Source organism: Apaloderma vittatum, unplaced genomic scaffold (assembly GCF_000703405.1).
Source record: "Apaloderma vittatum isolate BGI_N311 unplaced genomic scaffold, ASM70340v1 scaffold824, whole genome shotgun sequence".
NCBI lineage: Eukaryota > Metazoa > Chordata > Aves > Trogoniformes > Trogonidae > Apaloderma > Apaloderma vittatum.
In genome coordinates, this window is record NW_009710730.1 from 53,212 (window position 1) to 68,015 (window position 14,804).

Consider the following 14,804-nt stretch of genomic DNA (forward strand, 5'->3'; position numbering starts at 1 on the left):
TTTGTTCCCCAGTAATTCCTTCCATTAACAATTTAGCAATTCATATGTCAGATTTCTCTGTCGAGTACAGTTTGATTCATGAAAATCTTTGCAAATTTGGAACAAAGCCTGAAACCGACTGAAGGCCAATGAGGGAGTTAAGCAAAGAAATCAGGACTGCAGAGAAAAGCAGTTGCAGTCTCTACCAGCTGGGAAACATGGTGCTTTGCCTTTGCATCAATGCAAGGCATTCTCTGATACAGTGCACTAATTCGGACTGGAGATGGTCAGTGGAGATTGCAAAATACAATACTGAGTTCCAAGGCAAATACGATGCATGAGAGATGAAGCAAATTCTTAGAAAATATGAGAGTTGCCCACACCTACAAATGTTTGGAGAGTGATCTGAACCTAGCAATCGCCGAATGCATGTGGAGTGTTGGACCTGGCATTTTAGTGGTGAACCTGGTGTTGCTAGGTTAACAGCTGGACTTGAGCATAAAGGTCTTTTCCAACCTAAATGATTCTATGATTGTATGTACAAAGTGACCATTTTTTTTCCTAGCTTCTTCTATTTTCTGCTCTTTGAACTTCTTGCATGGGTTTTGTATGATGCTCAGTTAATAAATACTGGGCACTGAAACTGTTGGCTGTACCAGGCAGTTTTATTGTAGGATGGAAAATATGTTGAAATGTCAACACTTCTTGAAAGCAATGAAGTGTCTCGTCAGTTCAAGACAGTGCATCAGTTGCTCATTTAAATTTTTCTAATGAGTGCTTAGGAGTATTTGTGAATGTCCTGCTGAGACTGAAGAGGCATTTTTGTTTGGCTTGGAGATGATTTTCCACTCCAGAAGACGGCCTGGTTTGTACTGCTGCAAGATGATGTAGACACAAAGCATTCCACACATAGATTTCAGCAGTCAGTTTTAGCTGACTGCTGTGTAGCATCAGACCTGTCCTCCTTCTTAGTTAATTGTAATTAACAATTACAGTTAACTGGGCCCAGAAAAGCTGAAAAACCTCTTAAGGTTTTGGGATGCAGACTGTACTTTTCTGGGAAATTAAACTTCTACAATTAAAGATGAATTGAACTAAAACTGAGAGCTGTTTGTAACTAGGCTTGCCAATCTCACTGGTGCTTTAAGAAACCTGTAGCAACGTCTCTTATCAACAGAACTGCTAAAGCCCTCCAGGAAGTGAACAAATGAGAGAAGAAAGTACATCTGATTATTATTGGCCTTCTTTCTTACTTGTTCTGATGTGATATAAAAATGTGGAAGTGTACATATGAAAGAGGACATGGCTTTTTCTGCTGAGTCTAGGTTACTAGTTATTTTGTGCTCTTCTTGGCAATGTAAGCCTTTGGCATCTGTCCAGCTGTTCTCATTTGATCTTCCTGAAGGTGATGGTGCATGCAAGGGTTTGATGAAGGAAGACTCAGCCAGGAGAGCTATAGTTGCTTACCACAGGAACTTCTAACTGTGTTTTCATTTAATCAAAGCACAGCAGCATTTTTAACCAGCAGGAGTTAAACACATAGAAAGTATACACTCAATATTCCTCTAAGAGAAATGTTCTTTGCTAAACCTTTGCTTTGGAGGTTGCACCTTTTGAGTCATTTGTAGCATTGCCTCTAATTTCCTTATGTGTGTATACAAAGTTGAATGCACAACTAGCCGCTGGAGCTTATATCTTAAGTATTTTGACTAGTGTTATACAATAGCAAGTACCTGAATATACTGAGGGGTTTTCTTTGGGCAGAATATGCAGTTCATATCTCCTAATGAGCTCAAAACTCTGCAGTGTAGAGACAAGAGTATTTATAGACTCAAACAGAGCTTAGTATTATGCACGGTATTACAATGGGCCAGTCTTTTCTCTTTTTTCTTTTTTCCTTTTTTTCCTTTAAGATCCTTTCTGTGTGCACACTGAAAATAATCTGATTTAAACAATGCATTACAGAAGTACATTGAGGGGAGAATTAATGGAATTTGTTTTCCATAATCCCTGCTAACAAGGTTGACCTTACAGGAAGGTTTATGGGTTGAGTTTTCTTTTTTGTTTTGTTGTTGTTGTGGTAGGTTTTTTTTACACTACCATTTCTTTTCTGTTAATTGGTCTTGTGACTGTCTTTTTTCCATTTCTCTATTTCTAAAACTTATAGTAGCTACAGGATCAGCTGATTAGGGGAAATTCTGTCTGTTAGATTGGAATAGGAATTAAAGAGGAAAGTGTCTTGCATTAGTGAATTGTTTTGGCTGTTTCGCTTGTGGTTCTCCTCTGATGACAGTACAGGGATTTTCAATATATGGGGATTGCCCAGTGTGGCCAGAGGTTCCCTGTGCTTGCCCTACTGAAATGCTGCTAAGCTGAGGGTTTTTTCCTATAACAGCTGCAAAAGAGTGTGACACCTCCACAGTGTCCTAGAATTTGATTTTTGTCCCAGTGGACCCAGCATAAAAATAGCTTCCAACTAATTCCTTCTGCTTTATCAGTAGACATTAATTCCCTCAAGTTTAGTAGTTTTAATATATCCTTCTGAGGATATTAACATTTGATGAGATGTACAAAAGAATTGAAGAGTTGTACGAGAGAATTCACAGGACCGTGGGTTATAAAAAATCCGCTGCAAGAGCAAGAACTGTTTTTACGGACCAGTGTGGTGCTGAGTGGTAAATCCACCCAGCATCCTCTTTGCCTTCTGTCTCCTCCCCGAGGGGGTGGCAGTGCCCATGCTCAATTATGTGTCCTGCTTTTTTCCCCGACCCACTTGTGTCGCCTTTTTCAGCTGTCCCATCGCCTTTGTCAGCTCAGCAAGCTATTCAGCGCTTGGACAATTATCTGATGCTCATTGGCCTAATTCTGCCAGGCCTTCTCCAAACTCCCTGAGAAGAGGGAATATAGGGAAAGCCGCTCCACTGCACTGCAGCTGTGGCTGAGCAAATGTACGCGGCTTCTTGGGAGGGGCTCCAGTTACTACCATTAGTCGGGTAGTTGCACAATTTGATATTTTGCTTGCTTCAGGACTGCACTGTATCTACTTGCAAATTGCAGTATTTTTAAGTCATCATTTCTGCACTGCATCCTTCCCCAGACTTGCTGTTTTGCTTATGGAAATAAATATAATGATTTCTTTTTTTTTTTTTTTTTAAACGATCAAAAGGATTTTTAGAAAGGACCAAAGATACACATATACACAGTAAAAGCATCTGCTATGCAGTAATTCCATTCTCCCTCTGATTAGTTCATTTATCATCATTTGTATTTGATATGGTTGAAGTCTAAAGCTTTTTGTGGTACGTTAACTTCTTCATAGAGTCCATCATGGTACTTTTCAAACTGTAGCAATAACTACAATCCCACTTAAGTGCAGTTACATTATTGGAAGCACGGGCAGTATTATCTCATATAAATTTATTGTAAGGTAGAGATAGAAAGTCACCTTTAATCAGCTGTTCCTTCAAGTTTATCATAGGCTTTGGTAGTATATTTGCAAGAATTTCTTCAGCAACGCTTTCAAATGTCAGTTGATAGGGTTTAAGCTAATTCCTGTGGTGCACAGGTTTACCAGAGTAAGTCAGCGAGTTACTCTTAAGATCAGCAATGTGAGGAAAATCGCTTTTTCACATCCATTTATCGTGCATCCTCTACTAGCGCTTATTTTTCTACCGTGGGAGTTGCACATGATTCCTAATACCAATTCCTGTCCTCCTTCGCTTCGTGTTTGCTCCCTGGTGGGTCTTGGAGAGTGGTGGCTGTGGAGTGGTGAGCAAGACCCCAGGGCCACTGGTTCTACTGGCAGGGCATTCCCTACTCCCTGCCAATATATGCCTGCTTTTTATTAAAGGGTGAATAGAGTCTTTGTTCATCAATTTCATATCAAGTTCCCCACAATATGGTTTGGGAGTGTGTGTGGAAATGAACAGAGTTGTGTTCTTGGGCATTAAAGACCTTTCCGTTAAGTCTTGCTTTTTGATGGAGCCAGAGGTGTGTTTATCTGATAGTGGAATACATTTAGGCCCTATCTGTGAAGTGCTTTTGCTGCCCACAAATGCTACATAGTTGCTGAAAGGGATAAAATTTAATTGAAAGATCCCCAGCACTTGTGACTTTAGTTTCTTTATGTGTCACCTTGTCTTTTGTGTTCTAATCACTGCTGTATAAAACAGTGGCTGATCATTAACAATCTAATTAGAAAGACATAGAGCAGGGATTGGAAGGAGCAAGAATAAAAAAAATATTTTCAAGGAGCCAGGTTTTCAGTAGTATAAATAGGCAAAGGCTCAGTGAGTAAAGGAAGCTCAAAGCTGAAGGTAAATATCCTTCCCACTATTGTTATCAAGGTCATGAGGAAGAAGGTAAAGAATGAAAGTTTTAGAGCACCATTTTAAATCTCTCTCTTGAACTTCACAGCACACCTAGATCCTTAGGTTCTTTTTTTACAATAAAACCTGTATTTATGGAGGCCACATATGTGTTTACTATGGTACACTACAAAGAAGAAAAAACCCTAATTTTCTAGCTTGTTAAAGCAACTTGTGGTTTAGCTTTTATCCAGGAAAGATGCCTGATACCAGACAACGCATAAAAAAGAAAACTATATGAAGACCTTTTATTTGTAAAGCAACTTTAGGTTAAGTAATGCCAAGTGCATCTCTTCTTCATTACTGTAGTAAACTCTTATGCAAAAATCACATGTATGTTCTGGCAGCTCAGAGAAACAGTTCATGAGCAATTGATTATTATTATTGTTGTTGTTGTTGATTGTTGTTTGCAGTGCCTCCAAAGCCAATTCATCTGCAGAAGGTGTCACCTGTTATATACCAAACCCCTAGGCATAAAGCTTTATCAAATCAGAAACCAAGAATGGAGGAAGAGACACCCGCCCCTGTTCCTAGTGTTGCAAAGGAAAAGTCCAGTAAAGTGTCAGATCTCATCAATCGTTTTGAAGGAGGCAGGTATGTAATAGAGTTTGAACTGGTTTGTAACTTGGTTGTGTGGGGATTATTGGAACTTGAACCTATGAAGAAGAGTGTTAGTACCCTTAAAGCACTCAAACCCATCCCTGCCAGAGGAGTTGATGTTGAAACTGCACATGTTCTGAAATGGTGCAACCCAATTTTATATTTGGCCCATACAAGGTGTGCTCTTTCAGGAAGTAATAGTCTTAATTTTTCTTGCAAAAACAAAACAAAAAAGACCCCACCTAACTTGTAGCACTTTCAAAATATCTTTTTAAATATCAGCAAACTGAAATAAGTGCTGATTTTAGAATGAAACGTTGGAGCTAATCTTTCTTTGTTCATACAGAAAGCAAAACAAAGCCCATTTATAAGCATATAGAAAAACTTGAAATTCTGATTTTCCTTTTATACTGTCTTAACATCTTCATTCATATGAAGAAGGCCAACTGTATGAGTTATTTTTATTGATAACAGCATGCATTCTCTAAACCTTTTTCTTGGCAGGACTGGGTGATTTTGGTGGAAAAGCTTGCTGTTCTTAAATTTTGGTACTGCTTTTTACTGGAAACCTTTGGAACTTTGAGACACACAAGCCACTATTTTACAAAATAATGCTACTTATGTGTCTTTAATAAGATGTATGTGACAAGCGTTATAAGCTCTAAAACAGAAATTCTGAATGTATCTCCTTTGTATAAAGAAAGCGACGTTCCAGAAAGCCCATGACAGAGGAACAGTTCAAGAAATAGTCCAGTAACAGCTGAGAGTTGCAAGTGTTGAACGTGGCTTTCTTGTGTTTCCTCGGGATACTGATGTTCTGAAGGGATGCCCCCTATGGGAGTAAATGCATGATATACCACAGAGCACGTCCCAAGGAGCCCAGAATATTAAGGTTTTAATTGAAAGTATTTCCTCTCAAGATGGGGGAAGTTTAATCCTTTATATCAAAGCAGCTGAGCATTGCAAAACTACGGTTGTCTAGTGGAATGGAAATAATTTCAGAGCTTCATCTGCAAGAAACTTTTGTCATTAGGCAGAGACTTAATTGAACATTGTCACGACAGCTCCTCAAAGATGAAACTAAAAAAAAATACTGCAGCACTGGAAGTACTGTGAATTCCTCCAGCACAAGTCTCCTGTTATTACTTTGTTTCTCAGTCTTCCTCCAAAGCATAACTGAAGTCTTTCTAACAGAGTAATATCCTTAGAAAAACAATTTTGTCCTTTCTGAAAGTAAGCTGCTCAGGTTTGTTGTGCCCTACACCAATGAGCCCTGCGTTTCTTCCTTCTAGACATGCCTGCTGCGTTGTACAGGAACTTTTCAGTATTATGGGATTAGAGGAGGCTATAAAAAAAGCAAGGAAATCTTTCTTCTTTTTAGACTTTTAAAAGTAGGAACATTTTCTTTTGGGGACAAGGGGAAGCTGAGTTGCATTTTGGCCAACATCATTCAGTAAGTACACCCAATAATATCTGTCCAATGATTAAATTCTCCTCAACTCTATGATCTCTGCTTATGAGAAACTTTCATAATTAGCATGCCAACTTTTGGAATATCCTGCTGTGGCTGTGGAAGCAATTCCTGTTTCTTAAATGAGCTTAGCTCACAAAGTGTCTCTTCTGTGAAGGTGAACTTCACTTTTAATTATTGGTCTTCAAATGACTAAGTAGCATGTTCATGAACTGCAGGCTGCGATCGTCAATTATGATAACTTATTTTCATTAGTCTGTACAGCCTACAAACATGTAGGGATGGCAAAAAGTTAATTAAACCTCTTTACTGTGTGCATGCAATTGAAAAATTAAAATTAATTCTCTCTTGGAGTTAGGCTTATTTTAAAAAGGCAACGCAGAATCTTCACACAACTAAAGGAAAACTGATTCTTTTTTTTTCATTAGATGATGGAAGAAGACAAAACTAGTCTAAGATTTTTTTGAGCTCTGTGTATGGAAGTGCAAAATAAGTTTATAATATTTATGTAAGCTGTCCTGTAAAGGAGGAGTAAATATACAGTTTAGAAGCAGTCTTCTTTCCAGAAGATTAATGGTCCATATGGGGAACAATATGTTAGAGGATAGTCATAGTATCATTTTGTAAGTTGAATATGACTTGAGAAATGTAGACAAAAATGTGTAGATTTTATTTAGCTTCCAATGATTTTTATTTTTTAAGAACTATAATGAAGTCAAGCACTTTTAAAGACAAGGCTAGCATTTATATGGCCTAAAATTATAAATCTCAAAAATAAAGCAGAAAAAAGAGATAATGAATGGTATGAACAAGGGATAGGATATGTTTAAGTGGTGATAAAATATAGAGGAAAAAACCTTCAGTAAAGACTGTAACACGACAAATGAACAGTGTTAAATAAGAAAACTGGGGGAAGAAATGGGACAGGAGTTTAAAGCTACCCCTGTAACAGATTGAACTAAGGAAAGGGATGCTAAATATTCTTGGATGTTTTTAATGTATTTTGTGTAATTAAGGGGCAATTAGGGAACCGGCTGGTTGTTCGTTTAAGCATTGGACTGGGACTTGGGAGACCACGAGTCTTTCTCCATTTCTGCCAGCAGTCTTCTGGGCACTTTGGGAAAGTTGTTTCCTGTATAAGTGCCTCAGTTCCCTGGTCTGTTATGTGTAGTTGGTCATACTGCCTTCCTTTTTAAAAATGAAATTCAAGACACGTGAGGATTCACTGAATCAGCATGGACGGCACTCTGGGTTTCCAGTAAGAGATGCGTGTTTGTGGTGTTCCTATGGAATAATGCAGTTCAAGTCTTGATGGGCTGAACTCCTTGATAATAACAACACAGGAAAAAATGGTTTGGGAAGGATTGGTTGTATGTTGCAACTTTCCTACTCCTCATACTGAGGACTTTCTATTGTGCCGTGTTTAACTTTTCTCTCACCCATGTTTTGTTTGTTTGATGTTTTTAGCCCATTAAATCCTAGTGATTTAAAGAAAGATCCCTCTGTTCTTCACATCCCTAAATCTCAAGGAAGATATGGGTCAACACCATCACCTCAGCCAAAACTCCCCTCCCAGAACCCACTACAAAAACAGGGAAACAGTAATACTGACAAAACTCAGGTTGTACAGCTACACACAGCCAACGGAGTAATAGCACAAGACCGGACGGAAGACGAGGAGAAGAGATTACCCGATCGTGGCTCTGCTGTGTCCAGCCCGGTTCCAGATAATGCCATCAACAGCAGCTTGATAAATGGGGAAAGAGAAAGTACTTCCAGAGAGTCACTGCAAAGTGTGACTGCCTGTGAAGAACAGATGCTGAACAGCAGCTACAGGACTCCAAGCAGTGATACGCTGCACTCATGTGAAAATGAAAATCTAGATATTAATACTAATGCGAAGGAAGAACCAACTGAGGAAATCAGTAAACAAGATCAACCTGTAGAAACAAAGGTAAAGAGGCAAATTGTTTCATTCTTGCTATGTTACTACGTTGTGTATTTTCTATATGTACAAAAGTAAGTTTCCAAGAGCAGGTCAGAAAGTTGAAAGTCTTTTGGTTATTTATCATCTGGAAAAAAGACAGGAAAAAAGTTTTGCTCTCCTCCTGGCCCCTATTTGCTTTTTTCCATTAGCTATCTGAGGGTTTTGGTTTTTTTTAAAAAAAGTGCCTGAAATATGTGTACATGTTTAGCACTAGGCTTCAGCTGTGCCAGACCAGACTACAAGGGACACATGTTAGTTGATGTACGTAAAATAAAATTCAGAGCTTCAGGCAGAACTGTCATGTGAATCCTTAACTTGGATGTAGTTGTTAAGTCTAAGCTAGAAAGGCAGTGGCAGTCTGTCTAGCCATCAGATAGACACAAGGTTCAGAGTTTACTAAATATATGCCTTGTTAGCAAGGAGAGCTTATGTTGTGATGAATTTGAGCTTCCTCATAAGGCTGCTTTTAAATAATTAAGGGAAATAAGTGAGTGGGAGAAAATCTGTCTTGGGAAATTAATTGCTGAAAAATAGTGCATATTTCTACTTCTGAAAGTTTGATTAAGCCATTTACCTTCTCATACTGAAGCGTTGTTCTACAGTGAACATCATTAAGTGTTCTTGTCCACCTGTGCTCTGTCTGTATCATGGCTGGGAGGGCTGGGCTGGACCCTCCTGGCCTTCCTCTTCACCAGAGCCAAACAGCTGAGCACTGATAAAGCTCATCACTGCTTGTCAGGAGTACAGCTGCATCAGTTAACTATAGACCTCTCCAAGCCCCTGAGTTTGGTTGGCTAGGAGTCACATACATGCACACTTGAGGGTAGATTCTCTATATGAGAAAGGCATGTCTTAAATTCTCGTATATTCTAGGATAAAATATCCTAGAAAATTGCAAGAAGGCGCTGGGTTGTGTGGGTTTTCTTGTTTGACTTAGGGAATGGTTTTGCCAGTAATGATCCCCATCTAAACATAAGCCTGGTCACAGCCCAAGGCACCTTTAACCTACCACACCTCTTATTCTGTTTCCATCTCCTGTTCGGTAATGCCTGTTTCCCCTCTCTGTGCCAATAAAGTGCTGAACACTCCATGGGCAACGACGTTAGGCTTGAATTCAAGTCATGCATTAAGGTGCTGGTAACATTTCCAGGAAAAAGCAGAAATGGAATGCAGTTTTAAAGTCTGGGCAGGAACTGGGCAAATGTTAATGACAGCAAACTCATCAAAATCTGTCTTTGAGCTAGTGGGACCAACACATGTGATCAGTCCTATATTGACTGAGAGTCAAGCATTGAAGTGTAATGTGACTGTACTGTTTACTCGTGTTGAAGGGCAAAAACACAAACCAAAGCCATGCAGGATAACTCGAAGTCAGTGCTGGTGGAGAACTGAATCAGTAGAAATGAACTGGGTCACAGCAGCATTTCCTGAGATATCAGCTGACTCGCGATACAAGGACGTCCACTTCAGTCCAGCAAGATCAAGAAGCGTGTCTACCACAGACTGATCTAAGGGCCGTGCTTTACAAAATCAAACACTGATTTAGTTGACATTAATGCAACCTATGGATTGAAGTCAGCCCTTTGGAGGTCTAAGGCCATGCTGTATGGAATTAGGGGAGGCTGATGACAAACAGGAGAGGTGTATGTGGTAAAGCTTTAAGCTGTTTCTGTGTCCAAGCAGGCTTTGGGAAGAAGTAAGAGCATTTAGACAGTCTGTAATTTTACTTTGCTAAGCATCCACTTAGTAAAGAATCTTAAAACTGGGGTGCATTCCAGCTGAAGTTGCGCTGCACACACTAGCAGCACTATTCTGCCCTTTTTAATTAAGCAAGTATAGGTACAATTGAGTAAAAGCAATAGGGGCAGATACATGTGAGACATAGATAAAATTTAAACCTGATTATGTATGTGTATATATATGTATTTTGATACTGATTCAAAGTATTTTTGTCTCTTGTATGCCATATTTACTAATTCAGGTACAGTGGTACTATATCTCTTTGTAAATGGATATCTGTACAGCAGAAGTATATGAAGTCCACTCCTGGAAAGGATGAATTGAATTGGGGAATGATACAAAACCAGAGCAGATATTACCTCTGAAGCGTGGAAAGGAAACCTTGCTTTGAAATAATGTTCTCTTAGAACATCTGACTAAGGTCAGATTATTGTAGATTCTAGAAAAGTCAAGACAAAACTTTCGCAGCATTCTGAAACATTTAACCCACATGACCAGAGTAATTTCTCTTATTTACTGAACTAGTCTGAAAGTCACAAACCACAAATATTACAAGCAAAAAGATAATTAAAAGTGGAAAGTTTCCTGCCTTGCAGTAGCAGCAGCACCTTCTGTCATAAAATTTGGTTTGCCTAAGGTGCGGAGGCTGAATAGTACAAGAACATCCTAATTGATTAACTTCCTGAATAACATCTTGTGAGAAATCTGCTGCTAGAACTAACTGAAGACAACAAATGCTTTGGTATTTGTTGTGAGATTGGTAGGAAATAGGGATATCGACTGCATGCATGCCACAGATGAAGAATCCACTGTGCATCTTTAAGAAAGTCATGACTTGATGTCTCCTTTTAGTAGCAATACTGAGGCCTCTGGTGTTTCAGATGCCAAACCCTGTGGAGATTGTATGTTTCTAAATGTAAGGTGAAGTTTTGATTTAATTAGGGTGAAACTGTGTTGCAAAGTTAACTTTCTGCCGAGAAATGTTCTACTGTTGCAACATGTGAGAGGTTCTACCAGCTTATTCCTGGTTCTACAATTTTTTGGTTGTCTGTAGCAACAGTAAATCATGAACAAAGCTGTATCTCTTTAGCACCCAATATAAATGCATAAATTCTCTTGAGAAGAATCGCTCCTTTAGGGATACTAGGTTCTTTACTGCTTTTTTAGTTGCTGTGCAAGAAAGTCATAGAATCGTTTGTGCAGTGGACTGTTGTACAGTTAATATGCCAGAAGATGATAGCATCGTTCAGGATTTTCATTGCAGGTATTGTAAAATTTAGTGCTTTCCTTGATTTCAGAAACTAAGGACCCATGAGAATAATGAAGTTCTTAAATTCTCCTGGAAATTTACATTTGTATTCCCAATACTTAGAAAAGAAAGCTTTGATTTGTGAAGCTGTGATGAATGGTTGTAGAGAAGAAAACCTCAATCAGTTACTTGAAACCAAAGTCAACATTACAAACAAGCAAGAACAACATAGGTTGAAGGGTATTTGTTTGTACTCTAGATCTCTCACCCTGTGTTGCTTAATATATTACCGCAATGCCAATGGGGCAAGGGCAACAGCTAAATAGGATTGAATCATATACAACATCGCTATCATGTTGGTAGGTATAGTTTTCTTGATAGGAAATAGCTCCTGTTAGTTTTGGCTAAAAAGTTATGGCTATACTGGAATTTAGGTTTCTGTAACGGCTGCTTTAATTTAGCATAACTTTTGCAAGTTTAGGACAATGGAAAAACAATGTTAGGACCTATGAACACAGGTGCCAAAAATTCATATATGCTCAGCGGCATTTTTCATACCTCTTCTTAACTGCAGAGTTCAAGAACAATTTAGGTGAAATTACTTGCTTTAATTCCTTAAGCATCCATAGTAATGTAATGATTCTAAGGTTGTGTAGCTTTGTACTAGAGAATATTTAACTAGACCAGGTGAAATACTTGCTGGAAGCATCCACATAGAGATACAAGTTTTCAGTCCTGCCTGATACACCTACTGATATCTCACACTTCTGGTATTTTGATCAGCCGTTGAAATCATGTACCTCTAAGGTGAGGGTTCTCTATATAAGACACTAAGCATTTCTGTTTGGTTTTATACATTGAATTGCCATGTGTTATGGATTGTCACAAGAGTTTAAAATGTTCCTTGACATCCTTGACATTGTGCTTTAAACAATAGAGTATGTGTTCAGGTACACCTTATAGTAAATTTTTGTTGCAGTAAATTTTTTTAATGGCAAAGAACCAGATATAAATACTAATATACTAAAAAAGAAATTATCGGAGAGAAATATAAAACTTTTCCAGAAAAAAAAATCCATATCTTTAATTTCTGTTCTCTTGTTTTCCTACTTGTGAAGAGATATGTGCATTTATGGTTCTATCCCATAAAAATAAAACTTAACTTACAACTTCAAAGAGAGTTAAAATTCCCTTTATTGTTAATGATTAGATTTGGTACAGTTATTCTTTACAGATTTGATACAGTAATTCTTTAGGGAAGCATTAAAATTCTCAGAAGTTGAATACAAACTTCATGTTTTCTGTGGCTTTTGAAGTTTTTTCCTTTAAGAATTTTCCTCCACTATCTCTACAAGGTTTTTCAAGGCTGTTTTATTGAACAGCTCTAATAACGAGTGGGTCTGTGTCATTCTCACTCTCACAAACATCATTCAGGATTTATGTCCAAATTATAAGACTTGCTTACTGCTGGTCGCAGCAGCCAAATTCAGGTGTGCAGAAGCTGAGTCCCTCCTCGGGGTCTTTCTGCCCCGAGCCCGTAGCTTGGCTGCTCCATTTGTGCCTGCTTCAAGGAGCAGCGGGTGGGTAGCTGGGAGTAGAGGTGCAGCACAGCGTGGTGTGTGCCATAGCAGAGTTGGGATGGCTGTGAATGAATTCCCTGATAGCAGGAAATCTCTCTATACACACACATATATGCCAGCTGTAGCAGTGGCTTTGTGCTACAATGACCCTTTCCAGCAAATGTGCCTTGCCGTGTAGCATGGTGCTGCCAGGACCCATGTGTCCACCCAGTTCATCCTGTATCCTCACGACATGTGGCTGCCACTTCTATAGAGAAAAGCTCGTCAGGAGATGGATGCCACAAGTAGCAACATAGCCTGTGACCTCTTGTTTCAAGTAGGAGACTGGAGGAGCAACCTCATAGCAACCAGGTGCTTTTCTTTAGGTTGGATACTAATTAAGGCACTGAAGTAGATGAGTAGGAGGATGGAGTTAGCACTAGTTAGAAAACACAACTGAGAGTTTATGTAACCTGTGGGCTAATATTGAGAGGATGAGACAGGAAACAGAGGACTTCCCTAAAAGAAGACTAGCAATACAATTTTAGTCTTGCACTGATATAACTCTAGGTAGATGTTCTTATGCCAGAATAAGAACACACCACTGTGATTAAAAACTAACTCATCTGTGGTGTATATTTTTTTCAATATAGAAGGTTCCTGTGTTGGATAGTGTGACTGATGTAGAAAGGAGACTGAGGTTCAAGAATGAGGAAGATGTTGTAAGGTTGATACTGAGAGGATGGGAGAGCCTAGTAGGAGAGTAAGAGGGATTTGCCCTGATTTAGAAGTGAGAATTAAATGCTTTTTCTGAATTGCTTATTTTGCGTTGATAGTTTAGAGTCTATTATGTATGATTTTCTTTCCCTTAATTAGTTCAAGTAATCTTCTGAAAACTGTGGACTGGTTCTATAGTAGTGCTTCAGGGAGAAAGTGGAGTTTTGGAGAGAAGAAGAAAAAGTAATAACCTTGCCAAGGAACCGGTAGCTTCCGTGGTTTTATGCCTCAAGTCCACATGTCAGATCCCTTGTAAAAGGCTGCACTAAACAGCATGCTGTAGCTGTAATAGATAATCCTCCAGCTCCCTGCAATGTCTCTTGACAGCACTTAAGATGCTGTGCTGTAGGTTACTCTGGTTGCTATGCTGATTTAAACAGATTTAATGAACAGCTTTGAAGTCACTATGGAAAGCCGGTATTTAGGGAGGAGGCTTGCCGTGTAGCGGTGTGACTGTTAACACTGCAGATTAGAATTGAAATATGTTAGCATTTGGAATACTTACTGAATACTGAAAAGGGGGAAAAAGCCACTGAAGTCCTTTGAAAAAGAAGGCTGTGCTTTATTGTTCAGGATTCTGCAAGCCTTCATTATAAATGTACTTGCAAATGTTTATCATGGTCTTGTGGAAGGCAGCATGCAGTTGGAAATCAGAAATAGCTCTTTCAAGCTCTCCTCTTTTTTTTAATTAAGATTTTCTACAGTTTGTATAGAAAATCACCATTTTCTCATAAGCACTGTGATAAGACTGCCATTTGCTTAGGAAAGACTCAGACATTGTTAGATGTGAACCCTTTGCTGCGCTAGCACAGGATCTGGAAGAAGAGTCTTCCAATGGAAGTGTCATTTTGTTGAATCTGACACTTGTGAGCCTGAGGCATTTCCCTAACGTTTCAGTATTTTAGAAGGGTTTGCTTTTGTATTGGGTGGGCCTGGCCAGATTCTGGTGGCTGGGGGGGAACTGCAGGGTGGCTTCTTGCAAGAAGCTGCCAGAAGCTTCCCGAGTTTGATAGAGCCAGTGCCAGCCGGCTCCAAAGAGGGACCCACCACTGGCCGAGGCTGAGCCTATCCGTAA

At 39.1% G+C, this 14,804-nt stretch overlaps 1 protein-coding gene across 1 annotated transcript in view; it reads left to right on the top strand.

Moving 5' to 3' along the window:
* The window catches only part of FGD4 (FYVE, RhoGEF and PH domain containing 4), a 36,290-nt gene that overhangs the window by 3,145 nt on the left and 18,341 nt on the right, over positions 1-14,804 (top strand). Inside the window, exons 2-3 of the mRNA XM_009867358.1 lie at positions 4,760-4,940; positions 7,885-8,371. Of these exons, the coding sequence (XP_009865660.1) occupies positions 4,849-4,940; positions 7,885-8,371 (579 nt within the window). The 5' untranslated portion in view covers positions 4,760-4,848. The remainder of the gene's footprint in view (positions 1-4,759; positions 4,941-7,884; positions 8,372-14,804) is intronic.